Here is a 27,071-nt window from a genome sequence, read left to right as displayed (position 1 = left end):
TGGGTTTTTTTTTAACTTTATTCTTATGATAGCAAGTATGGTTAGAAGAGGATATTAAGAATGAGGCTTGTTTAGTGAGCCCAGGTAGAAGGTTTCCTAACATATCTGTCCATGTGCAAAAAAGCAGATGAACTCTTCCTTTGCATGTCTCATTTGAAAGCAGCATAATGCAGGCTTTGATAAGAGAGAATAGCTGAAGTATTGCAGGATTTAATTACTACAGCTCTCCCCAGAAGTATTTCAGTTCCTGTTGGCATTTATTTAGCTCTAAGGTTACAATTAACTCTGAAAGTACAGTTCTTAACTATTTAGTTTCTTCCTCTGCCCTTGTAAAAGGGCCAGATACTTCATGTGCAAAAACCTTTGGTACTTTCCAGCTGAACCCAGGCTATATAAAGACCTTTCCTCACAGATCTAGAAGGAAACTAATCCCCATCCCGAGTTGTGGTAAATTGAACACACAGTGTGTTCACTTCCAATGAAATGGATTGTTCAACATAAAACATACCTAGGAATGTTTTATTTCATCATAGAAAAAAATATACAGGAGTTTTATTTGCTCCCATTTAAAAAGGAAATACATTGTGTGGTTGTACATTACATGTACAAACCCTTCAGTCGTGAGGATAGATCTTTTTCAACCATGGCTGCATGATGTATTTTGTTCCATCATATCCACTGAAATAGGCTTTCATATCAGGGTGGTGCACCTGCAAAAACAATGTCAAGTTGAATAAGCACCAAAATTAGCAATAAACACAAACATACCTAAAAGAATCATTACAATTACTACAGGTAACTTTTTGAAAACTCCTGATGAGTTTTTAAATACACAATGTACATGGAGATTCTTTCAGTGAGATTTTGCATGTATCTCATCATGGATCTGTATAAACCTAATTTATGTCATCAGAACATAAACTTGTTAAAGTACTCTACAAATGCTGAGCACATCTCATGGGATGCTATGTGCTAGATTTACACCAGCATTGCTGTTTTAAAATCGGCACTGTTTCTTACTGAAGTAGTTGCCACTCACATGTTGTTGGTAGAGCTATTTGTTATTTTTAACAGTGGATCAGTCATCCAGTCCAATTAGGCAGTGGGAACAGTAAAGAAGCAGTTGGAGAAATGGTGAAGACACACCAAGGCAATGGCCTTAGGTACCACAATGTCTAAGCTGGAGACGCAAATGCACACAGGGCAGTCCGAGTTTCCTGCCTTGTCATGATGCAGGAAACTTGAAGTGAGCAGGTTAGAGCTGCCAACTGGGAAAGGGTTAAGACAAGTCTAAGCATTGTCTCATCATTCTCAGCTCTTCAGGAAATTGCCTATTAAGCTGCAGGAAAGGCTGAGTGAGGGCAATCTACAGACCTTTTGAACTTGAGGCATAGGCCTGACTCACCAGCTGTAATTAATCTCAACAAGCTAACTTTCAAATACCTGACTTTCTGAGCTTGTTACTATGAGTTCTCCTAATAATCTGTGGGGAGAACTAGCCTGTCATGCAGGTGAATGAAGCAATCTGACATCTTAAAGGCTAATTTACTGAATGTTTAAGATGAGATATCTGTTTCTGCCCATGGACTATAGAGGTAACGGAAGGTCGCCAGCTGACTGACATAAGGAACAGTGCAGACACAGAGCTGTCAGAACCCAATTTTAAATACTGATAGCGCTTATCCTGGGACAGCATAGTGCCTGCTCCTAAATTCAGGCATGTTAGCACATTTTATATTACAATCAGGGCTAAAACAGCAATAAAGACTTGAACTCCCACATAAAAGAGGTGATGGTGTCACACTGTTCACCCCACTGATTGGGGGTGGGGGGTTGTCCTTTATGTGCAGTGGCACAGTTTCAGGACTTTAGGCCAGTCTAACTCATACACTTCCTTTGGGGGGTTCTCCTGAAAGGCAGAAGATGCCTATTTGAATCTCCTCTGTTTAACTAGACCAAGCATTTCCTCCTAGAGGAACAGTTCAGCACTTGCTGTTATTTCAAATACAGATACTACCACCATCACAATTTAAAAGAAGGCATCCGCAGGAGCAATGCTTCCCTTGCAAAAGCTGTTCATATTTGGCATGAGTGCCTGAAGTTGGTTTTCTGAATCAAAGTCTCTGACTAGCATAAGAATCAGGTGCGCTTGCATAAGCTAGAAACCAAAAGCTATCGAGACTGTGATACACAAAACAAATTTCTGGCTCCCAGAGAGTTTTGCAGCCAAGAAAGGAGACATGATCCAGCCTGGGCAGCAGCTGAGCAGGAGCTCTTGGAAATGCAGATTTTACAGAGTGGAATTGAGAAAACAATATACTTTGCTAGATCCAGTAGAAAGTATTAAATGATTCATTCATCTTTGTCAGGTGAGTGAAACCCTAAAACAAAAGTCCATGTCTGCAGCAGCCTCTACGTAACAGAAGGCAAGCTGCTACAACACTTACAAAACTAAGCAGTGGGATACTCTGAAGGAGGCAGTACCTGGGTTTGGTCATTCATTACATACTTGAAAGTACAGCAGTAATTTATTTATCTGCTCTCTCTATTAGTTTTCACTAACTTTACAGAATTGATAGTATCTATTAAGCCAAAGGTCAGCCAGCTTTTAAACACACAGGATAACGTAAAAGTTGCAATTGAATAAAAAATAAATAGCACCTCCAATCCCATAATAATTGTTATCTCTTCCTCAGGAATGTAAGCTGTAGATTTGCCAAATCCATTTGCTTTGTTAATTAGAATTCGATAGTGAGGAGTACCTTTTAGATCCTGTAAAAATAGAAGGAAAGTAAATAGCTTCAAGGGGAGATGCCGACTAAAGATTACATTTATAGAATCAGTTAACTCTTCCTAGGCTTACAGAACCTAAACCCACTCAATATATACATACATCAAGTTCATTTTTACGATCTTGCCAACATCAATTTGGAAGATTAAATATAAAGCCATCAAACCTGTAATACATGAAGCTCATGCCACATCTGAAACATTTTTTAAGAGCCAAGATTTTTATTCACCTATTCTCCCATAGGTCTGGCAAGAAACCTGACTTAGAATATCCCCCTGCTTTTGTATATGGGCCCCATAACAGTCTTGGACCCAATCCTGGACAGAGCTCAGGAAGCTTCTATGGATATAGCAAAATCTTGCAGCCAAGAAAGAAAAAGGGTAGCTTACTGCTATTTTTACAGTGCCTTTGAAAACAAAACATGGGCCAGGGTCCCACGATGCTCACTACTACCCATAAACATTCCTGCCCAAAGTAACCCACAGTCTAAACAATAGATGCATGCAGACAGGTAATGAGTTCATGAAGCAGTTAGTATTGATCCACGTGGCCTCTGCTCAGCAATTTAGTAAAGAACTGAAAGTCAGAGAAAGGCAAGGAGAAGCTGGGCTGACATCCTGGCTAACGTTTGGAGGGGACTTGCAAGGATCAGGCTTAGCAGTTGTCTTGCAAAGGTCAGAAGGCATTTTGCAGAGCTGATGCATGTAACATGATAGGCAAAGGCAAGTTAAAAAACAAACAAAAGGCACAGGCTTAAACCACATGTCATCACTATTGAAATTAAAACAAGAAAGATGAACACCAGGTCACTGGGAGAACAGAACTATGTAACGCACATAAAAAGAATCGGAATGCCCTTGGGGAAATTCAAGGGTATTCAGTTGGTGGCAACAATACTAAGGGGAGAAAAGGAGAGGAGAAAAGAAAGCAAGGATGCAGGTGTTTTAGAAGCCCAAGATGAGTGGCAGGTGGATAAAATTACAGTGGGGAAGCAACACAATGCACAGAACAGGACTGAACGTCTGCTCCCAGCTGAATGTGAATTCTCTGCTACAGGCAGTTTCTCATTTTCAGTCCTCTTTGACTTAATGATTAGTGCCTTCCTGCCACTTGAGCAGCGTGGCAGCAGCCAACCCACAGAGTATGCAGCACTCTATTATCAGACCAGCACTGTCAACAAAGATTTAGCATCTGATTTTCAAATACAAGGACTTCGGCTAGAGAATTTCAAAAGCTTCAAGAATTCCAGCAAAAACATTTAAAAATAGATTTCCATTCCAATACCCAGATCCCCAACAGCTTTCTAACTGAAACTGATCAAACACAACAGATTACCTGTGTTTCTTAGGTGCAATGAAGATGTTACCAATTATGGATGATCAGTTACAAGATGATTTAACAACCTCTCAACTTTAGTAACACACCACAAGAAATCCATTCAAACATTATCAGGAAAAATTTTTTTCACTGTGAGGGTGGTGAGGCACTGGAACAAGTTGCCCAGAGAAGCTGCTGCTGCTCCATCCCTGGCAGTGTTCAAGGCCAGGTTGGATGGGGCTTTGAGCAACCTGGCCTCGTGCAAGGTGTCCCTGCCCATGGCAGGGGGTTGGAACTGGATGATCTTCAAGGTCCCTTCTAACCCAAGCCATTCTATGGTTCTGTGATTATAGGTTGGCACCACTGCTTTAAATACAACACTGTGCATTAAAAGTGAGTTATTTTCATTTGAGACATGCTGAACCCAGGACACCAGTACAATCCTGACCAGCGAAGCTTAACTAATCAGTGATGCTAAAACAGAGCTCCACTGTGACAGCAACACAGAAGCAGAAGAGGTACCGCTCAGCTGCAGGGGTGATATGGGGCTCTTATGTATTTCTCAGGAGTTAAAAGGAAGTCTGTCTGTAATAGTGTTTCTGAGGGGGGTTTTGAGCCATAGTTACTCTGTGTATATATTAATAAAACAAGAGTTTAACACATTCAAACCTGTTTCACTGGAGGATATTTCTGTTGCAGCCGTTCTCCTGGAGTGTTAGCTTTCACATCCCATCCAATAATGACTCCAGAATAGCCAAATTTCTTGTGAACTATTACCTGTCCCACACTGAACTGAATATATTCAGGCTTTGGACTGTGAATGTGAGTTGATTCTAGTTTAACATAGAAAGAGACTTATCAAGGATAAGTGTTTGATCAAGTATATTAAACACTGAAATTCTCCTGACTTTTACCAGTTGAGAACTGACAATTAGATTAATATGTGAAGTAAACAAGGGAACAGGTACTTTGGTTTTCCCCCAGAATATTACTATGATATTTGACAAAACAGCATCCACCAAGGAAGGCACTTTCCTATTTGTATGCCTTTGCTTTTACATGGTGGGTCTTAACAGAATTTTGGAAAGCATAAACACCTGAATGTATTGACAATTACTTCTACAGTGTTTACACATGATAAATGGGTTTGCTGTTATTTTTTCCCAGTTTAGCTCATGGAATTCTTCTATTCAGTCTGACTGCAAGGAATTTTTTTCCCAGAAGCAGACTGATCAACTGTTTCTTTTTCCTTTTATGAAATTGATTCAAGTCAGTTCATTTGAATCAAGTGAAAGCTATACCACTCTTTCATACATCAATATTACCATCAATTTCATACTATCAGATGTATTCAATTAAATAGATACATATAGTATAGCTTATTGATGCTGTTACACAACACAAGGTGAAAAAGCTCTGGATTTTACTGTTTTGCTTACTGAACATTATCAATATTGCTTAGAGAACAGGCAAACATATATTAAGTATTGAAACCCACTATAGAAGACCTTATAACACCATCCCAAGCAAAATCAAAAAAAGGATTGCAAAGACTCCAATACCTGCAAAATAAGAATAGGGTTCTGGTTCATTATCACCACTTAGAGTTTTCTTTGCTCCATAGTACCAATTCCTAAAATGTGAAATTAGGAAGTAACCCAACAGTCAAGCTCTTTAGAAACAGAGGTTTAGGATCATTTGTGTTCTGGTTATTACAATCTTCAGCATTTATAAAGGGATACTGCAAAGCTTTTCATACAAAATTCTTCACAATTTGAAGCCCAGATAAGTTTTACGTTAAAACAATCTTTGAAAAGTACACAAGACATAGGAATTTGTTCTAACAGGGGAATCTCATTTCTTTGGATATGTAACTCTACAGTTGCATTGAAATTTTTATATCTGAGGAAACCCATTTATTTTACACATGCGAACAAATATTGTTCTAAAATCTAACAGAGAGATTCTTTAGTATCTTCTGTAAAATATTTACAGGCTGGTTACCACTGGTATGGACAAGGTGCCTGGCAATGAGTCCCATCTTAAGGCTACTGTAAGTTTAGCTTTTCCTTCTGCACCAGGCTGAATTTCATTGAATGTAAAGGATGGGGACTAAGGGAGGGGCATCTTTAGAAAGCAGAAATGTCTTCTGGTTTTCATGCTATTGTGAAAAAGAAAGGGTAAAGAAACAGTGATCAAACTAAACATCTACTCAGGGAGCTTTCAAATATTCCTTCTGCTGGCAATGCAGCAGGAGAAGTCTACAAACAGATGTAGTTGGGTTAACATTCTTCACCCACACCAGCCAGAAACCCTGCTGGTGTCAAAGAACTGCAGGCTCTCTCTCTTAGTCTCCTTCCTCTTTTACGGTGTTCACCTTTCAGTCTTACTCCCTTCACCCCACCTGCAAGAAGGCCAGAGCAGGTTGCACAACTGTGTAAACAAGGTGTTTTTTAAAAGTCTTGGTTTAGCTCAAATCTGTAGGAAGTCTTAAGGTTGAAAAATACCATTTAACAGAAACAGGAATGGGCAAATATCCTGACTTTCAGATTGCATTGTTGAAAACAGCAGCTAATATAGTAGGTTTGGAAGGTCTCAAATGTCTCCGCAATTTTAGGATAACCAATTCTTTACATTATAAGATATCAGAAGACACAAGCAGCTCAAACTATATAAAAACACTATATACAAATAAGCAAGGGATCATTCAGTCTTCAAAGGCTTTCTTTTTAGATGTGCCTGGAGCTTTCCACAAAGTTTCAAAGCAATTTATGGTGAACCTAAGAAAAGAACAGATTCTGTTTTCATTCATACACCATTCCCCTAAGTTTTCCTGGGGGCAAAACTAAGTCTGAATCTTCCCCAGTTCAGAGGACTTCACACTCATGATTATTGTACATCATCAGTAATAAGGGATCTTTGAAGGTCCAGACAAGGTAAAACCTTTGGAGAATTAAATCTCACAAACAAGTCCTTTAACCTCCCCAAACAAGTCCAAGCAATGTTCTTCTTAAATTAAAATTGCATATACATAAATGCATATAACTTTAGTTTTTCTAGACCAACTGTCACATGCCCAAGAATTAAGTTTCCCCCTTCTTCCTAAACCCACAGATTTGCCATCCTAGTTTTCGAATTCAATTTCAACTTTTTTTGAACTACCACATGCAGCACAGGATATCCATCCCACGTTGTAGGATCTGATCCTACAAACATGTAGCTGCTTGTAATCACTAATATGGTTAAATTGTCCTGACTCCGCAGTCAGATAAATTTAAAGTAGAGGAGACTACATATAGAATTACTGCCATGATTGACGTTTTGTTTCACATGGAGCTCAAATTGCATGTTTGTGTAGAATATAGGCACAAGATTTTCTTAAAACTGGTAGAGTGTTCTAAATCAGTCTCAATAAGCAAATAAGAGACACTTTCTTTTTGCTACTTGTTTCACCCCTACAGAATCCCCTCCTGTTAAGAAAAGGCCATGTTTGAAATTGATTCGTAAGTGTAGACAGTATGTAACATCATCCTACCTTGTCTTTGACAGCCACAGCTTTAAACGATCTGCCCATGCATCCAGACTCAAGTAAGGTTTTGCAAAGCTTCTCCAAGAGGCAATGACCCTTTAGTGGTAAAAGTGATTATCACATTGGTTTAAAAAACAATCTCTAGTATTTTTATATATATTTTTTACTATTTAAACTTTTAAGGCTTCACTTCTGTAGCAAACAGGAAAAAAAGTCAGTGGCCAGGAACAAGTTGTCTTCAAGATTAATATCCAGACTGCAAATAAATATTCTTTCAATCATCACTTGTATCAGTAAACTGTATACAAGTTTTGGAAAAGGCCATTTTTCATGACAATGTTACTTGCTTTCTGTACTGAGACCACAGGAACTGCTAAATTGCATCAGATTCTTCAGTTTCAACTGTTACTTGAGAGTACTGAGCATGAGACATTTCAAACATGATGCATGTAATCAAAAGACTATTAAAAATATCCTAAAATTTTTTGCATAAATCTAAAGGGTTCACAATTGACTCATATCATGAAACTTAAGAGTTATTTAAATCTGTGCCTTTGCGCACAAAGCCAGACCTGGTTCTTTTTTTCATTGTTTGCTCTCATTAGTTCACATATTTAAGTTCTACAGATGAACTGCACAACCAGTGCACTACACAGGCTGCACTGTTAAAACTAAGTCTCTTTGCATGGTTCATCTTCAAGATACCAACATTTGCCAGTGGTTACCACTAGCAAATACTTGGATTGATGTATTACGCTCCACTTTACATTTGGAGATAGACACTCATGACCATGTCAATACATAACTTCTTAATTCATATACAAAATGGCACAACTTATTTAACTCTGGTATTATGAGTGCCTTAAGTAATTTACTACGAAATTTTTGCTGCTTAAGGCCCTGCACTTAGTCATACTATGCAAGAAAATCTATTTTGACAGTAAGTGTCAAAAGGTAATGGAAAGTTACAGTCTTACTAATCAAACACTTCATTTCTCCCTTTTTGAAGGGACATAACCCATAGTAACATATTTTGAAATGTCCAAAAGCAGAATGAGATTGAGGGACAGTTGTGTACTAACACAGATTGTACACAGATTTTTATGTAAAGAAAACAATGATTATTATTCAAATTTTGAAGGACATCTTTTTTTGAAGGACAAATAAATAGTCACATTAAGCCACAAAAATGCCTGAGGTGTGATTTGAATGTTGTTTTCGTGTAGGAATGGCCAATGTATCTCACCCACACTCCAGCTTTGCAAGACAAAGTGTCATTGGGGATGAGAAAGAGATTTTTATAAAAAGCAGGGAAAGAGATACTTCCAACCTTTCTGTTATTTGGATGCGCTGAGCAGAGTCTGTTCCATACCACTGGGATATGAAATATTGTGCAGGCAGTGCAGACAGCAGTGCACAAATCTGCAGAGCTGCAGCCACATTGATGTAAGGCATTCTAACAGGAAGTTTCTTCAGAAACAATTCCCTGCTCTCTACTCTGAAGAGAGAAAGGGAGGGAGGGAAACAAAAGGAGAGACAGAAAACATAGCAGTCAGATTTGCCAAGCAGACACCTTCACAAAGCAAACAAAAATAAAGACTGCTTAAGAGTTATACAGTCATCTGTTTCATCTGGAAAGGGGGGGGGGGGGGGGAAGAAAAAAAGAGAACAGGAAAGTTACGTGGTTGTCCAGTTTGTAATAGAAATCTGCTCTAGAAGAACAAAATTCATTGCTCTAATTTATCATCTATTTAAGTTTATTAAACATGCCTGACATATCAGCTTGATAACCTCAAGAAAAATCTATTTAGATTAAGTGATTATTGCACATACGACAGAACTAAGGGCAACAGATCAAAGGCATGTACAGCATCATACCAAGATGATAACAAGATGTGCCACAGCCCCAGCACTAGAAAAGGATTTGATGCTACCATTCATTTCGCAGGCACCTGCACACCTTACCAATGCGTTAAGATATTCATGACTCTTCCACCTTCTTGACAAATTAAGATATTCACCTGCAGCTGAGGAGCACATTTGTTGTCTTTTTACATATATGAAGATTTTTCAAACCAGAGCTAAGATTCGCTGATATTTGAGACTTTATACAAGCATTCTTAGAGCACACAGACTTATCACAATGTTCAGAGAGTCAGCTATATCCACTCTCTGTTCTGTCTTACTAGTCTGCAGTAGTGGCAGTTACAGCTACTACTCTCTACTCAAGTACTCACCTTGCAAGTACAAGCAAATAGTTTCAGTTGTTTCTGAGTTGCTTCTAGTTCCTGCTATTTTGTGTCACCTACAAAATAATCTGGGTTGCTGTAATATATACATGTGTATGTGGGAAGTTAGACTTACGACAACCACCTAGCAAAAGTAGTCAAGATCACAGGATAATGCTAAAGGAGGCCCAAGAATATGTAAACCTCTGTGCACGTGATGAAGAGTTACTCAAACTACATTTTTCACTTCTGCATTACCTCCTTTAGAACCAACAGCAAAGAAAAACACATCTAATTTGAGACAATACCAGTACTGTACATCCGGAGCACTTGTTTACCCATGCACATCGGGGGGAGGGAGGAAGAATCATCAATTGAACAGTGTCCATCAGCACCACCAAAATGACCGTACCTGCTGGGCTGGAGAGCCGGCCAGGCACCCCGGAGAAGGTTATCGCTTTGCCCACAGCGTTTGCCCAACCCGAGTGTGCTGACCCGGCGGCGGCAGGTGTTTCTCCTCTTCCTAAAAGCAGGTTTTGAGCAGCTGGATCCACTGGACAGAAAGGATGTGGATGCAGACAGAGATAGCCTGGAGCAAGGCTGCAACCCCACGCAACCAAAATACTTTTGCGCCTATTCTAAACACCCGTAAACCCGTTCAGAAACAAGCTAAGCCTTCACCCCGCCTATGCTGATGGATTCAAAACAGGCAGGGATCGAGCGCAGGGCCCACTCTCAACACCCCCGGTGCCGACGAGCCCCCCGACTAGCGGGCAGGTGAGGCGGCGGGGCGGGCTGCCCACTCCGAAGAGCTGCCGCTGCAGAGGACAGCCTCGCAGCCCTCCCGACCCGGCCCACCTACCGGCTGAGGTAGCCGGCAGGCAGCTGCACGGCGGCAGGTGCCGGTGCCACCCCGTTACCCACTCTCCTTTCCTCCCTCCCTCCCTCCCTCCCTCCCTCCCCTGCAGCCCCTCGCCCGGCAGCCACCCCGGCAGGCCCTCACCCGTCGGCGGCCGCCGCGTCCCTCTGCCCCGCGGCTCCGAGTGGCAGGTGCAGGCCCCGTTCCGCTCGGCTGGGGCTGGGCGGGGGCGGCAGGTAACGGCCGGCGGACATCTTGTGCGGCTGAGGGGAGTGGCGGGACGGGGCTGCTCTCGGCTTCGCGGCCTCCTCGGCGCTAACGTCTCGGTGCCTGAAGTGGTGCCCGGGTGGTGAAAGGTGGGCCTGAGCCCGGGCCAGGATTTCAGTCCGGCGGTTATCCCCTTTCGCCCCGACTGTTGGCCACCTTCCCCTCGCATGTAAAGTGTATCAGGATTTCTCATGCTCAAAATGCAATAAAACAAAAGCCTGGGGGCAGTTGACATCCTTACCCTTTCTGAGGAGGTATAAAGAAATACTTTTTCTTATTTCTTTTTGCAGTTTTTTTTTTAATTTATTTTTTATTTATTTTAATCACAGAGTCACAATCACAGCCCGGTTTTGGGTGGAAGGGACTTTAAAACCTCATCCAGTTCCAACCCTTTGCCAGGGGCAGAGACACCTTCCACTAGACCCGGTTGCTCAAAGCCCCATCCAGCCTAGCCTTGAGCACTGCCAGGGATGGGGCAGCCACAGCTTCTGTGGGCAACCTGTGCAAGTGCCTCAGCACCCACATAGTGAAGAATTTCTTCTTCTATCTAGCCTACACCTACCCTGCTTCAGTTTGAAGCCATTCCCCCTTATCCTGTCACTACATGCCCTTGTAAAAGTCCCTCTCCAGATTTCTTGTAGGCCCCTTTAGGCACTGGAAGCTGCTCTAAGTCATCCCTAGAACCTTCTCTTTGGCTGAATAAGCCCAAATCTCTCAGCCTGTCATCACAGGAGAGGCCCTCCAGTCCTCTGTTCATCTTTATGGGTCCAGTCATGGAGGTCAGCCCTGCAAATTATATTTGTAACTCCCTTAAGCAATTTTTTTCTGTGGACAAGCTCCTTCATCCAGCTCTGAGCAGAGGTCAGAAGGAAGTTCTATAGTGAAAAGTTCATGCAAAAGGCATCCTGTTTTAACAGAAACTTTTAACCCAGCCTCACAGCGCACCTCTAACAACCCTGATGATACTTCAGAGAGCACTTGGCTGCGGGCCATGAGCCTGTTTTTGTCACAGACGCGTAAAGGCATAGCTGGAACAAGTCTCCTGCATGGTTTCAGTACTGCACGTCAGCCATCAAGCAGAGCCTCCCTCTGGGCCTGTGACCAGGAAGCTGCTGCATGGGGGTCAGAACCTGTTAATGAGTCAGGGATCTCTTTGGTGTAAATTCAACGGTGTTGAATTCAAATTTGTTGATGACACTGAAATCAGAGCAAACAGGAGAGGACAGGCTCAAACTGCAAATGACCCAGACAGGTTTAGCACAACAGGAACATTACAAACCACACAGGAAATTCAGCAGTAGCAAATGCTGAGTCTCACCAAGGGAGAAGAAATGTTCTAGTCATCTCTTCTCGCATATCTCTGTAAAGGGCAGTACTATGGAGAAAAAAAAAGGAAAATGTCATCAAGCTGTCGCTTACTCTTCGTTGTATCTTCAGTAACACATCGATACACGCTTTTCAAATGAAAAACTTCAGAAAGTACTTTTTCCTTTAGGCATATGCTAAAAGCAAAAACAGTCTCAAAAATAGTCTGAATAATGCAGAAACTACGCCATATGATGGTACAGACTGAAATGGTCCCTGCTGTCTTTTGCGGGCAAAATCAACAACGTATAGTACAAATAGTGCTACCAATAATGGCCCAGTAGACACCTAACAAGTCATTATGTTTCATCTTCATTAACAGGGCCTGTAGTGACAGGACAAGGCATAGCAGTTTTAAACTAAAAGAGGATAGATAGAGTCAGACTAGATATAAGGAAGACATTGCTGCATGGAGACCTCGTAGCAGCCTTCCAGTATCTGAAGGGGGCCTATAGGGATGCTGGGGAGGGACTCTTCATTAGGGACTGTAGTGATAGGACAAGGGGTAATGGGTTAAAACTTAAACACGGGAAGTTTAGACTGGATATAAGGAAGAAGTTCTTTACTGTTAGGGTGGTGAGGTGCTGGAATGGGTTCCCCAAGGAAGTTGTGAATGCTCCATCCCTGGTGGTGTTCAAGGCCAGGTTGGACAGAGCCTTGGGTGGCATGGTTTAGTGTGAGGTGTCCCTGCCCCTGGCAGGGGGGGTGGAACTTGATGATCTTAAGGTCCTTTCCAACCCTAACTGTTCTATGATTCTATGATTTGCTATGATGAGGCTAGTGAAACACTGGCACAGGTTGCCCAGAGAGGTGGTAGATGTCCCATTCCTGGAAACATTCAAAGCCACGTTAGATGGGGCTCTGAGCAACCTGGAGTTGAAGATGCCCCTGCTCATTGCAAGGAGGTTGCACTAGATAACCTTTGAAGGTCTCTTTGAACCCAAACCACTCTATGATTTCATAGACGGGGAAAATCGTGTACCATCTCCTACACCATGTCGGACAGGGCAGAGGTGTTAGCTTTTAAGAAGAGCACACTGTTGGCTGCACCAGTTTGACACAGGCAGTTGTCTCAGGCAGTGGTTTTGAGCCTGAGGCCTACGAAACATTTTTGAAAAAAAGCAAACATAGTTTCAGGAAGCTTAGATGCAGCACCCTGGGGCAGGCGGTCAAACAAGGATAATCCATTTTTCTAGTGCATAAAGTGCTTTGAATTCCTGTGTCTTGGCTAGGCAGGAAGCTAAGGAAAATATGCATCAGGATTTGGCACTGCTGCTTTCCCTTCTTCGTTGCTTGTGTTGGCACTTGTTCTTCCTTTCCCTTGCCACCTCAGGGTCTCCTCAGAGACCTTCTTGCTTTGGGGACTGTCTCAGTTTGTCAGTTTTAAGGTTGTACAAAGATGATGAGGGGTCGGCAAAAATTACAATAGTGATTTCAAGAGAACAGCAGTTGTAGAAAACACATTATGTGGCCATGCTTCTGATTTCGTTTGCTGATGGATTTAAAGCTGTGCAAGATGGCAAGTGTGCCCAGTTGAAAACTCACATAAATACTACCAGACTAGAAATACAAATTTAACCTAAGAAAAAATTGTTTTTAAAAGATAACCAATCAGGTTGTTTCTCTATAGATAAAATAAAGCAGAAATAGCTTCAGTTTGATAATTTAATTATTATTCTTTAACCCAATAGAAATTTCATTACACAGTTGTCCTGGGTTCAGCAGTAGCAGTCATATTTCTCCTTCTTAGTAGCTGGGGCAGTGCTGCATTTTTCACTTTCAGCCTGGGAACAGTGCTGATAACACCAATGTTTGTAGTTGCTGCTCAGTAATGTTTACTCTGACCAAGGACTTTCTGAGTCTCATGCTCTGCCAGGGAGGAAGGGAAGCCAGGAGGAAGCAGAGACGGGGCGCCTGACCCAAACTGACCAAAGAGGCATTCCATACCACAGCACATCATGCCCACTATATAAACTGGTGACAGTTACCTGGAAGGGAGAGATCACTGCTCGGTCGGGCTGGGTATCAGTCAGCAGGTAGTGAGCAGTTATATTCTCTTCCCTTGTTATTTCCCTTACCATTAGTATCATTGGCGGTAGCAGCAGTAGTGATTTGTGTTATACCTTAGTTACTGGGCTGTTCTTATCTCAGCCCATGGGAGTTACATTCTTTTGATTCTCCTCCCCATCCCTCCAGGAGCGGGGTTGAAGAAGGGGGGTAGTGAGCAAGCAAGCTGCGTGGCTGACTGGGCTTAAACCATGACAAGGGAAACATAACAGCTTAAGTTTTCTGAGGTTGTTTAGGAATAGCTTATCACAAAGGTGTCACAAACCATAGCCACATCAGCACAAGAGAAGGTGCCTGTTTATCCCCTATGTTGCCATGGTAGTAACAGAAGAATGAGTTTAGGACCTCTTTTAGGAGCTCCACTTCCCTTACAGCCCAGTCAGCATCAAAAGGCAAAGCAACTTGGGATAATAGGAAGGAAGAAAAATAGGGGCAGAAAAGCACACTTAGCATCTGGACTGCTGTGAATGCAGTTTCTAGCATTTAAATGGGCTATCTAGATTTGAAGGTAACAACTGTTTGAGAAAGCAGTGATAGAGAGGTTGAGGAGGCACTTATGCTATTACTTGAACAGAAACAATTTCCTGCAAGATGAGAAAATATTCCTACCTAGTGATAGAAAGGCTATCTGTGCAGTGGGAAAGACTCTCCATACATTCATGACATAAAAAATCTAAAGTTATCAGTGATCTGGTGTGGAAGCTCCAAAAAAAAAAAAAAAAGGGAGCTTTTACAATCTTTTTCATGTCTCTGGATTTTGTTAGAGTTCTCTGCAGTCATCTTCCAGGCAATAAGAGCATGGCCAGCAGGAAGAAGCAGAAAGGCTTCCACTATAACTATGTTAAGACTATTCATATGCTTATATACTTTTTCATGTAAGGTACAGGCACATAATCAGTGGGGTGTCAAGTGATTGGAAAGCAGTCTAAATCCAGACACTTTTTTGTGATGATACATGAAGTGGTGCACAAACTAGGTTTTTTCTCTCTCGTCTTTTTCTGTTCTTGGCAACGGTATGATTTCAAGTTTAGATTGCTGAAGTCAACCTTTTTATTGTCCTGAACTAAACAAGTACCTTTTAAAAAAAACATTTTCTTCCTGCAATGTTGTAAAGATCATTTGGGTTTTGTACATAGAGAGTAGAAAAACTGAGGAAAACAAAAGGGAACTGCAGTGGTTAACTGTCTCTCCTTTTCCCTGGAAATGATCTTTCCTACAAAGTCAAGGTGAGAACCCTGCACAGTATAGTCTGTATTAAATCTTCCCCAAAAAGAAAGAAATACTGGGCATTTTTTGAGCCCAGGGTTTTCACTATCAGTATCTCCATGAAGGACTTCAGGTTCAGTACAGCTGAATTTCATGCAAGTTCAACCAGATATGTTTGCATACAATAGCAGCAGCTGTTTTGTAGTTACTTAGACTCTTCTCTCCCCCAAATTGGAGGCACACACAACACACCCACTGCAAGGAAAGGAAGGCATCAGTGGTCAGAACTGCTTTTGGCATGAGCAGAGTCAAACTGAGCTCTCAGTCTTCCATGGAAGACCGCAAAAGTGGGGCTGTAAGGGCCTTAAAAGCAAGGGCAGCTTCCGCCTCTGCCAAAGCAGGCTTTGTCACGGGCGTAAGAAACAATTATAAAATCAGTTGTGCCTACTGACATTTTGGCTCCCAGAATCCCGGACTTGGATGGCACCAGCTGCATCACCCCTGTACTGCAATTTCTTTAAAGAAGTGAAATTAATTAAAGGACTTTTACTTCCTAAAGGTTTTGATTTATTAGAATACCACAGGGAGGGAATCAGAGAAGTTTTCCTGATGTGTAAGGGGAACGTCAGACAAAATGCTCAGAAATCATTTTGGATGTTTCAAACAGGTGGAGGGAGAACAACACATGTCAAGAGCTACCATCCATTTGGGGTGCTCTGGCCTGTGGGAAGATCCTAAGTTTAGGAAACTATTTCTTAAATAGTTGCATAAATTTTCTTGCATGCATAAAATTCCCATTGTTTCCAGCTGTCCTCTTCCTCCATGCGGAAGCAAGAACTTCCAGATGTGCAAAAGAACCAAATTTCCCTTAATGAATAAGATACAGAGCTGTGAAACAGCAGTGATTACCAAGCTGTAGAAAACCAGGAAAACTGTTTTCTGTCCTGTAAAAATTCCAAACAGCCTCTTTCATGAAGACCGAGTTCTCCATAAACCCAACAGAATCAAATCGCATGCACAGAAGGAAACTGGAATTCTCAACCAGTCTGTGAAACCTGGGGTAAGGAAACTGTTGCTCAGCAAACTGCAATTCTGCTAGGAGTCTTCCGTAGCAGTAACAACCTGCTGAAGAGAGAGGAAGTTTAACAGGGAGCCAAGGGCACCAATACAAGTGCAAAAATAAGGTCCAAAGCTCAAAGAAGTTTTAAAAGACTGCAGGTTTTGTAGAAAGGCTAGAGATGATGCTACACAGACTGAAGCATTTTCTTGGGACATTTCCAAACCCAGAGGAAAATTACTACTTGATAAATCAGCATGTAAGAAAGAAAACCCTGTCCAGAAGATTATTTCAGATGATCTACCTTTCTTAACACAAAGCTTATATGAATTTTTAATATTTTTCCTAAATAATTTAGTCTCATTTCCTTAATAACTTTCTCAGAAGAGTTTAATATTAACTCACATTTTACAACCAACCTCAAACCCTTTACAACTATGGGAGGTTTTTGACAGCTGAACTGCATTTCTTAGCAGGTCATGGAAGCTTACACCACCCTCCTTAGTTACAAGGAGAATTCAAATTCTGAACTAGGGTGCTCAAATGTGATAAAAAATAACCCCACTAGATTTCTCTATTGTAGAATTTATATAAAGTGTTTCTAGAGTGTTAGTTGTATTCGAACTAGCTTTGTATTTTAAGTTACAGTCTTCATTATTCTGAATATCCTTGTTCAAAGTCAAATTCAGAGAGCTGAGACAAAGCACAGATTCACAGATAAGGCTTCTCTGGCCCTGGAATACCAACAAACATTTAGTTTGAACTCGGTATTTTCAGGAATATGCCTCTGAAGAAATTGGATGCTGAATGAACCGACTACCTGCCTCTGCTCTTGTCTCCTTTTTCACTGATGTGCCTACAAGCTAAAGTAAAATTAGGGATCAAGTTTAGGTGAAGCCTCCCCATTTCTGAGACGAGAAAAGGAAGCATGAAGGAAATTTGTATGCCTGTTACCAGATTAGAACAGTATTCCCAAATTCTTTACCCTGTCCCTCCCTTCAACGCACACACAGGTTTCAGACTATGAGAGGGGATTCATAATCCTCACTACACTCCTGTAAAAGAGTTTGTTAAGCCTGTTGTGAAGGTATCTAGCATAATATTTCTCTGAGCTAAAAAGCAACCTGACATTTTGAGCTGTTTCCCATACACATTAGTAAAAACCCACAAAAACTGTATTTCGCATGCAAATTTTCTGTACAGAACCTCAGTTAAAAGCCAGTTAAATTCCAGTCACCTTCTACATTGCTTGCTGGTTTTAGTTTTCTGGCACTTGCTTTATTTTCATCATGTGCTTCAAATAGAAACATCGATTAATTTTTAAGGCCATTACACTTTGCTCATTTGTCTTTGGGAAAATGACAAACCCACTCTTGTGAAGCTGACATTTCTTGGTAGAGCAGGATAGAGCACAGGTTTTGGTATAAGAACATTTCACTTTGGAAACAAAATGGTCAAATTCAGTGATCATACATAATTTCCTTCATTTAATGAGCATTATAATCCATCTAAACAGGAATAAATGGTATTAACAATGAAGCATTAATACTGGCACAGTGAGCGTCTGGCTGTCAGATACCAGCAATTTCACAGTTAATCCTAAACAAAGTCTTCATTCCTACCTAAAGTAAAATAACCGCAGTAGGTTTCAAAAAGACACCTGTCACACCAGCGAGAACTGTATTTTAAGGATTCTGTACAAAGTTATGCAGAAAGATCTTTTCAAAAAAATAAATATTAACTTCTTAAAACTCTTCACAGTAACAGAACAGTGGCTTGTTTTCACAAGAGCGTATCACTATTGTAATACTGTAATATTGAAGACGCATATGCAACAGTGCTACTGCCTCCAGTACTGAACAGGAACATGGAGGCATATTGCATTTTCAGTATTCTAAAATAATTTATCTCCAAGCAGAACATGCCAATTACTAATACTCAGATACTTGAGACAAAGGAGATTTTTCCTCATATGCTACAAAACAAGTCTTGCTTTTGCCAGACTCCGTATTGGACATGTCTGGAAAGCTACATAGAACTCAACTGGTTCTGACCGTTTCTTGACCCTGTTGCTCAGCAGCACACATACCTGCGTCTGTGGGGTAAGGGTTCTTCTATCACTTCCTTGTGATTTCAGGTAAGGTACATATGGAGGAAAAGATGATCTAATAAAGCAAGTAACATGAGATTAAACAATCCACATGGTGCAGTATTTGAAATACCAAGCATTTCTTTAGTCCTACATCTGCTGAGCAGACACATGTAGATGTAAACAAAGAAACCCAACAGCATTGTGAAAACACACCCTATACTGACTTTTCTGTGCACTACCCATTCAGGGCAACTAGTCTGGACATCAGTACTCTATGTGCAGGGAGGCAGGAGACTTCTCTCTGCTTAGTTTTTGCTTCTTTTAGAGCTGTTGGGAAGCAGAGATTTCCACTGGGCTCGGACATAGCTCTGGTACAAACAGCTGTCACCTGAACAGGAATGGCTTCTTGTAGGCAAGGGGTACCCTGCTGTACATGTGGAAGTGAGCTAAGAGGACTGGCATCATGGCATCTTCAGTGTGACACCAGTGCCTTTACCGTGCCTCCAGAACTGCAGGGTTTAGTGAAAACCCTACAAACCAACAAACTTGGTTGTAATTTTGTCTGTTCCTGCATAGAACCCTAGACCATACCACCATACACTGCCATACCATGTTCTGTGAGGAATCAAACCAGGCCAATTTTAGGCTGTTTGAAGAACACATAAGCAATTGTCCCTTAACAGTAAATTATTAGCTAGAAACACACACAATTGGGACAGCTTAGAAAAACATGTTTTCTATTTATTTAAAAATAAGTTTGTAGTTACTACATTGCAGTGACAGTAATTCTTACACATACATTCTAGTTTGTATAAAAGGATTCAAAGTATTATGCATCAAAACTAACATAGAAAGTGTCCACATAACAGTAAAGAAATTTCCAATCAATATGTACAAAAAGAAAGGGCACTGTTATCCTGGTGAGATACTTCAGGTTATAACATGATAATCTAGACTTCTGGAAGGAGGAAAAAAAAACAACCTTGATAAAGCTAAAGAATTATAGTTTTCAAAACTGTTACTCATTACATACAACAGATTTGTGTTTTACATAATTCTGTACAAAATAAGCATAATTTTTAATCTGAAAATGTGTCAGTTTCAAAATTAACCTTTCTAGGTCATTTCCTTGAAGTTGAGCTCCATTCTATACATATTTAAACATTATGACAGAATTTAATTCATGCGAGATCATTATCCAGTTGTGCACCACACTTCTGCAGTTTTAGTATGGTCCAAAAATGTAACTTCTGTAGGGTCTCAATGTATCAGCAAACCAGCACACGCAGTGGTAAGCTAAAAATAGTACATGTACATCATACAGGCATGTGTACATGGTCAGTACCTGTATTTCCTTCTACTCCTAATTTGTATGACCTCATTCTTTGTTCTTTCAGGGTAGAAATTCATAGTACAGCACTACCTTCCCTCCCTAAAACGTACTCTTTGCATTATTTGAAGTGCATTTCCTGATGTATTTATCTGCATTAAAAAGGATCCAAATGACTATTTGTCTATCTATCTCCTAAAAGCTAAATTTATTCATCTTTATTTTACTGCAGCATATAGGGTTTCTCTTGAGTGCCTCGAGGCTGTTATAACCTTGGGAAAAGGGAGGGGGGCAACTAATTGCTGTTTCCTGCTATTTAAGATGTCTTGTAATCTGGCGTGTTTCCTCCTCTAACACACTGTAAAAACGACACAGCAAATTCCCATGTTGGAATTAGCACAAGCGCAAGAGCACCTAGAGGTTAGCTCTAGCTTAAAAGCTACCTGCCATTTCTCCCAGACACAGTAGAAATCATACTAGCTATATTCCCGACTCCAAACCAGGAAACTACATAAGCTGTCAGAACCAGATTGCTATTGGAAACACAGTGTCAAGCCCTGGCTGATTTTATGAAATTCAATACACCTTCCTCTGCATATGAACAAGCCTGTATACATAATTCACAGCAGAAAACTAACAGCCCTTCTATCAGTTGAATATCCAGATCCCCTTGGAAACCAATCTGCTACAAGAATTTCAGGGATAAAATATATTATATAGCAATTTTACACAGTTAACTCGTCTTCATTAAGTAGTAAGAAGAAAATGAGCTTTCATTGTTTCTAGGTGAGGTTTTAAAGCCCTCTACCTTCTGGATCACAGCACTATGGCCGAGGTGTATTTAAATTCCTGTTAAACACTCAACTCCCCCCAAAAGGAAACCCCAACATAGAAAAAAGGCAAAAAGAAAAAGCTTTGAAGAACTACTGTGGAGAAAAAATACCATTTTAGAGTAGGGTAGGGACTATGACACAATGTAATTATTGTGGTATGGCGGTACCTTGATTGACCAGCAATATGCTAAAATTACCTCTGCAAGATTTGCATGCTTCAGACTAAATGTGAATGCTGATGAAAGTGAGCTTAAACACCTGCAACCTCCAATCTACTCTAAGTACGGGGTGAAAGGGTCTCATCCAGTTAAGCCTACTGCTTTTATAGAACCAGTCAACCATTTAATACGTGCCTGAATCCAAATTACATGCTAAAGCATTTACCTGCAATCCTCGATCCAACAAATATGAGCAAAAGACTGAACAACGTGGTGTCAAAATTGGAAGAAGCCTGAAGTTACTGAATAGACAGACTATTTTTTGTGTTGTATGTTGTCTATTTTTTGGTCAGACAAAAGCCTCTGGCACAGAATCAGAACTGGTACAGCAATACAGAAAGTTGTCTCTACGCTACATTTATTTTTTTATAGATATTAATATATCCTACGTGCTGCATTAGGGTCCTTTATCGATTAATAGTTTTACAAATATTAAGCCATAGTAATATTTAACTCAACCAACTCAATCTTACAAGTCTATCAACAAACTGATCACATGTACGAACGGGACACTGTACAAATAAACATCTGTAAATCTATACCACAGCAGGCTAATCACCGGAGGAAGACATTTTTCTGTAAAGTTGAATCACCCATCAGTGCCAAGTGACAAAGAGCTCTAGTTCCATATCGACAGTAATGAACACTACAGTGGTAAAATTTAAGTTCAGTCCCCAGAGAATGAACTAACAACCGAAACAAAAAGGCTAAAGAGTTGTTAAGTATGCAGGCACAGGTACAATGATTTCTGTTAAACATTTAGAGCACACTGGCTCTACAGCAACAGAAGTTATTTCCTCGCTGGTAGTTAGAGAACACACTGTTATTAAGATATCACTCAGCAATAAATACCCATTTTAACGCTTTCCAGTATAGAGCAGAAATACCAGAACAGTATCCTCATACCCATGTCAAGTATAAATTAATTTAATGAATAAAACTGCGTTAATTGCTGCCAGGCCTGTGAGATCGTTTGCATGTGTATGACTATGAACCAATTTACAATGCAAATGTGAAACAAGCACATGAGATTCTGATACTCCATTTTCTGAGCCAGTTGTTAGGTACTTAAAGATGGCATTATAAAACATGCATTTAACTGTAATTCTTAAATTATGTCAGAACACTGACCAATAGTTCATTGCTCACATTTAAAAGCTTAAGACTTTGTAATCAAAAGCTCTTTTTCTGTGTTGATACAGTTTGTCACAACAACCTCAAGTAATTTTTCCTAGACCAAAATGCAGTCTGATGGTGACGGAAGTCTTATAAATAAGTCTGTAACCTCATGAAATTAAATTATAAAAATATAACTTTTAAATAATCTGGTATTAATTTCTAATAAATTCTTAGTATTGCTGCCATAAAAAATGACCCTAATTATCCACAATTTATTTTAAAAGGAACAATGTTAATGCGTCCAATATGAATTTAAAAATTACTGGCTAAAGTCACCGATATCACTGGGTGGGAAGCAGTACCCAGTTCTGCAGATAATGCCTTCTATTACCATAGAATTATGATGTACAGTTGTCTACCTACTGTTAAGGGAATGCATATTATTTCAGTCTCTGAAACTTACATACAAGGTATTTCCGATACATAAATATATACATAAACATGCCATAACAAACATTATTACAAATGGAGTAAATACAGAAGCTGAATTTTAGATATAATCTATTTCATATATTACAATGCAGATAACATCAGGAAATTACACATTTTCAAATGATTGCCTTCAGTGAGATTTGACAAAATTAACAAGTAGAGTCAATCAGCTGTGAACGGTGAAGCTGTATTGCAACTGTACAACCATAGCTTGTTATCTTACCACACATTTTGTGACTCCATTTTAACTGGATCATAGAGAAATACTTCTCAGACAAAATAAATATCCCAACAAATGAAATGCAAACTAATCCCTGTTCCCCACAGTCAGACCCTGAACAATTCAAAGAGGATCTGGAAAATACTTCAGTCATTCTTTGTAGCTAAATGCATGGTGAACAATGTAAAACTAGGTATGGTGGTTAATAATTTGCTGTCCACACTAGCTTACATCTGTTCCTCTCAGTGTCAAATACCAGTGTCGTTTAAGCTTTTATTTTTTTTTTTTGTATGTAATAGAAAATACAGAGTGAACAATCAGGCCCCAAACGAATACAGAATCGGTGCAAATTTAAGGTCTTAATTCTGTATGCCGTCCCTTCCAGCTATTGCAGATGATGTTCATAAAAAGAGAGAATTATTTTTCAGCAAGGGTGTACGGAATTGAGGTTTCATTTCAGGTTTATTTTCTTCAACTAAGTTAGGGTCACACATACACACACACACAAAAAAACCCCTTTCACACTACCCAAGCTTCCAAAGTAATGTATAACCAGGCAATTTTGGTTACATTTTTGTACCATACTGGATCTCAGAAAATATGACTGCTTCTGTATTTTTTTCCTTAAAACTGGACAATACTTTTTTAAGTGATAGAAAATGGTATTAAAGTTTGTTTGTAAAGGTATAAAATAACTAGATGTACCATAAACAAATAAATAACTGCTTTTCTTTTCCAGAGCAGTACATATAACAATACATTCCCCTAAGTCATATAGTTATCATTTACAATAGACAACTTAATTTTACTAAGGATGCAAGAAATAATAGAATACAAGGCACAATCATTAAATGGAATTTTTCTTTAGGGTGTATGTTGACTTATGTCAGCGTGATATACCATAAAAAGTGCAGAAAAACACAATGTGCAATGAGACGACTGTATAAAACATGATTGCATAAAAAGTGATTTGGCCTTTTAACCTTAATAATTGAAAATAACCAATCTTCCCCTTAAAATTAAACTATAAAGTATGACATTTTAAAATTTATTTTCAGTTCTAGTGCTATCTAAAAAATCCTGAAAAAAATTTATACCTGGGTAATATTCTATATGCATGTGTTCATGTATATATTAATATATACACATACACTCTTCTTTGTAGGTCATTTTAGCCTCTTCAGCACGTCTAAAGTTGTAGAAACAACAATCAATCTGAATCAGAAAGTAAACATCTTCATTCCATACCTGTCCTGTAATTTCCTTGAATCCTTTAACCAATTATATGTTTTGTCTAAAACATCTCTGTCAAAGGACCCCACCAGTGCATTATTTTCTACCAAAAGTACCAAAAAGGATACATTTCAGAACAATGTTAACCACTTACTATTTAAAACAATACACAGCTTTTATCACTGCAAATGGTATGCTGTATTGACACTTGGAAAGAAAAAAAGGCTCTCCACTGCACTGATTCTCAGTCTTTGGCACAATAAACAGAAATTTAGTGATTGATACAAGAATCAAGGTCTGAAAAATTAGACATTAGTCAAACTTTTTCCAATGTGGATATATATATATATATACGTGATTACATTTTTGCTATGTTTGGCAGAGCTTGGATAAACCCACAGCCTGTGCTAGGCTTCCTTTGCAGTTGAACATTCCATCCCACCTGAAATTAAACATTTTTAGATTAGCAAAGTTTGATATTTTTGTATTTAGTAGAAATGTAAGTGAATTTACTGCCACTTTTTGCCAAAACCTGCATTCTGAGGCAACCTGACTTTACAATCAAGGTGCACCTTGCTTGGTCAAAAATAGACTTCTGCTTTCAGTTTAGGGCATTACAAGTTCTATCACCTGTTTCTTTACTGGTGTAAGGATACTATGCACTACTCGAGCAGAGTCGCTCTCAACTCTGTGCGTCAGCCAGAAATTGCTTTCATTATTCTCAACTGTGAACAAAATGACTGTTGAAATGCATAACCTATTTGGAGGGCAATAAATAGCAAAAGTTTAAAATATATATTTCTTTCAAAGACTGCTCTTTCAGTTTTTTTTTTTTTTTGCTAAATTTTTCTCCTCAAGCCAGAACATACTCTTCCAACCCATAATAGCAGCAGGGAAGCAGAAGTCTGTTCTGCCATTCCTTAACTACCTGCTTCATAGCATTCCGAAGTAAAACCCCTGGTAAAAATTACCAACCAATTAAATTAGCTTTTGCTTTTTCAGTCAACTTTCGGACTCTGCCTCTGCTAGATGTTCCAAAAGTTAAGGAGGTGTCCTCAAACAATAGCTGCCTTTGCTCTTCCTCAGAGTCATCTTCATTGTAAAAGGCTGTCCTCCTACCCTGGTTTCTAGTTCTCATGTGAGGTTCAGAATCTTTAAGCTCTTCAGACCCCTCCTCCATAGGCTCATCTATCTTTTTCCTCCTGCTTCTTGTCTGCATTTTAACATTCGCAGGAACTAGGAGGTCCGAGCCTGGCTGATGGGTCTTTATCTTCCTTTTTGGCTTTCTACCCCCACGGCCTTTTTTTTGTAACAAGTCTTCCTTCATATTATTTTCAGAAAGAGAATTGCATGCGGTAGAAGCAGAGGCTTCTTCTGGTACGTCCCTTGTGGTCTGGATTGCGTTCTGCTCTGTAACCTTCTGCTGTTCAACAATTTGCAGCTTTTTTGGTTTTCTGCCTCTTTTCTTGTGCACCACCTCACAGGTACTGTTATTAGTCTCCACCTTCGGCTTCCGTCCAGGACCTCTTTTAACGGGAGGTTTTGAAGGCTGTCCGCCATGTCCGTTTACCTGGATGCTTCCTGATGCCAAAGCATTATTCTTGCAATCTGCTGTAAAGAAACAAAAGTATGTGTCATGGAACAGATGTGGATTTACATTCACTTTCAAGCTGCCTTAATAAAATTCTTATTAAAATATCTGAATGGATTCACAGTGATTGACAATCTGTCAAAATCTAAGAAACCCAAAGTAGAGCCCAAACAGCTTCATTCCAGTATACAGTGAGGACTAACTTCTAGCTGGGTTTAGCTCAAGGTAGCTTGAAGAAAGAAAACAAACCAAACCCCTACCCTGCAAAAAACAAACAAATAAAAAACCTCAGAAAAAAAATGGGGGATGGGGAGGGGAGAAGAGAAAAGGAAAAGGCTCAAGTGTTCTTCTTGGCTGACACACCACCAGTGGACTAAAACTCGTATTTGGTACCTGCAACAGCAACAAGCTGCTCAAGAAGCACTGCTGTAAGGATCAGGAATGCTTCCCAGCAGGTCATTTCTGGAGAATGCTACCTCTTTCAGCTTGAGGTAGGATCCTTCATAATCAGTTCATAAGACTAGGGTTATTTCAGTAATAACCCAGAAAAAGGGTAGAAACATGGGAGACACACATACACGCACACATACAAAAGTATGCAAATTGCACAGATTTCTCATATTTACAGACACATGGCAGAAGGTATTTGCTTCGAGACTTTCATGGGCTATGAGATTTTCTTAGGTGAGTGGTACCTAACTTCCTTGTGGGGCATGTCACATGACCTTTTACAGGTGTTCTGATATCACAACCCTTGCCTAAAACGAGGCCAGGAACAGACTCATAGCTAGCATGACAGTTCATCCAGTCCTTTGATGGAAACAGTCATGCACAGCTCCTGCTGTGTTCAAATGTCCTCCATCACACACTAAAAGCACAGGCCTCCACTGCCATATGGGTGGTTGTGCAGGAGAGACAGGATCATGTCAACAACATTCAAATACCTCTGATTTGACCAAACATCCAATCTCATAATGGGTGCATACTGAGTCACATAATATGCTGAGGCCTTTGTGAGGAAGCTTGCAAGGAATGGACAATTTATCAGACCACAAGCTGCTTTTTCAGAAGCATGTAAGAGTGAGAAAGAAAGGAAAACCCTCAGGGAGAGGAGGACTACAAGGAGTAACCAGATTAATTAGGCAGGGCCCAATCTGCAGACCACTGTTTCTTCATCTTCAGAAAAACGATGCTTAGCGGATCTAGCTGCTTCACAGAAGCTTCACAACAGTTCAAAGCTCCTTCACTAACGGGAAA

The 27,071-nt window shown here is 40.0% G+C and overlaps 2 protein-coding genes across 2 annotated transcripts in view; both read right to left on the bottom strand.

The window, feature by feature from the left end:
- Positions 1-505: 505 nt before the first annotated feature.
- Positions 506-10,172, bottom strand: LOC133272847 (uncharacterized). The gene is made up of 7 exons (XM_061460435.1): positions 10,124-10,172; positions 8,968-9,130; positions 7,644-7,733; positions 5,671-5,741; positions 4,778-4,941; positions 2,662-2,772; positions 506-710 (listed from the first exon to the last, which is right to left on the bottom strand). The coding sequence occupies exons 2-7, from the start codon at positions 9,090-9,092 to the stop codon at positions 615-617; spliced, it is 657 nt and encodes a 218-aa protein (XP_061316419.1). The 5' UTR covers positions 9,093-9,130; positions 10,124-10,172; the 3' UTR covers positions 506-614.
- Positions 10,173-19,498: 9,326 nt separating this feature from the next.
- Positions 19,499-27,071, bottom strand: part of PHIP (pleckstrin homology domain interacting protein) — a 110,314-nt gene continuing 102,741 nt past the window's right edge. Inside the window, exon 40 of the mRNA XM_061460431.1 lies at positions 19,499-25,834. Coding sequence (XP_061316415.1) covers positions 25,191-25,834 — 644 coding nt within the window. The 3' untranslated portion in view covers positions 19,499-25,190. The remainder of the gene's footprint in view (positions 25,835-27,071) is intronic.

This window comes from Pezoporus flaviventris, unplaced genomic scaffold (assembly GCF_033815535.1).
Source record: "Pezoporus flaviventris isolate CSIRO_AGI_PZ_B2104156 unplaced genomic scaffold, CSIRO_AGI_Pfla_v1 ptg000031l, whole genome shotgun sequence".
Taxonomy (NCBI): Eukaryota; Metazoa; Chordata; class Aves; order Psittaciformes; family Psittacidae; genus Pezoporus; species Pezoporus flaviventris.
This window is presented reverse-complemented; position numbering and strand designations above follow the sequence as displayed.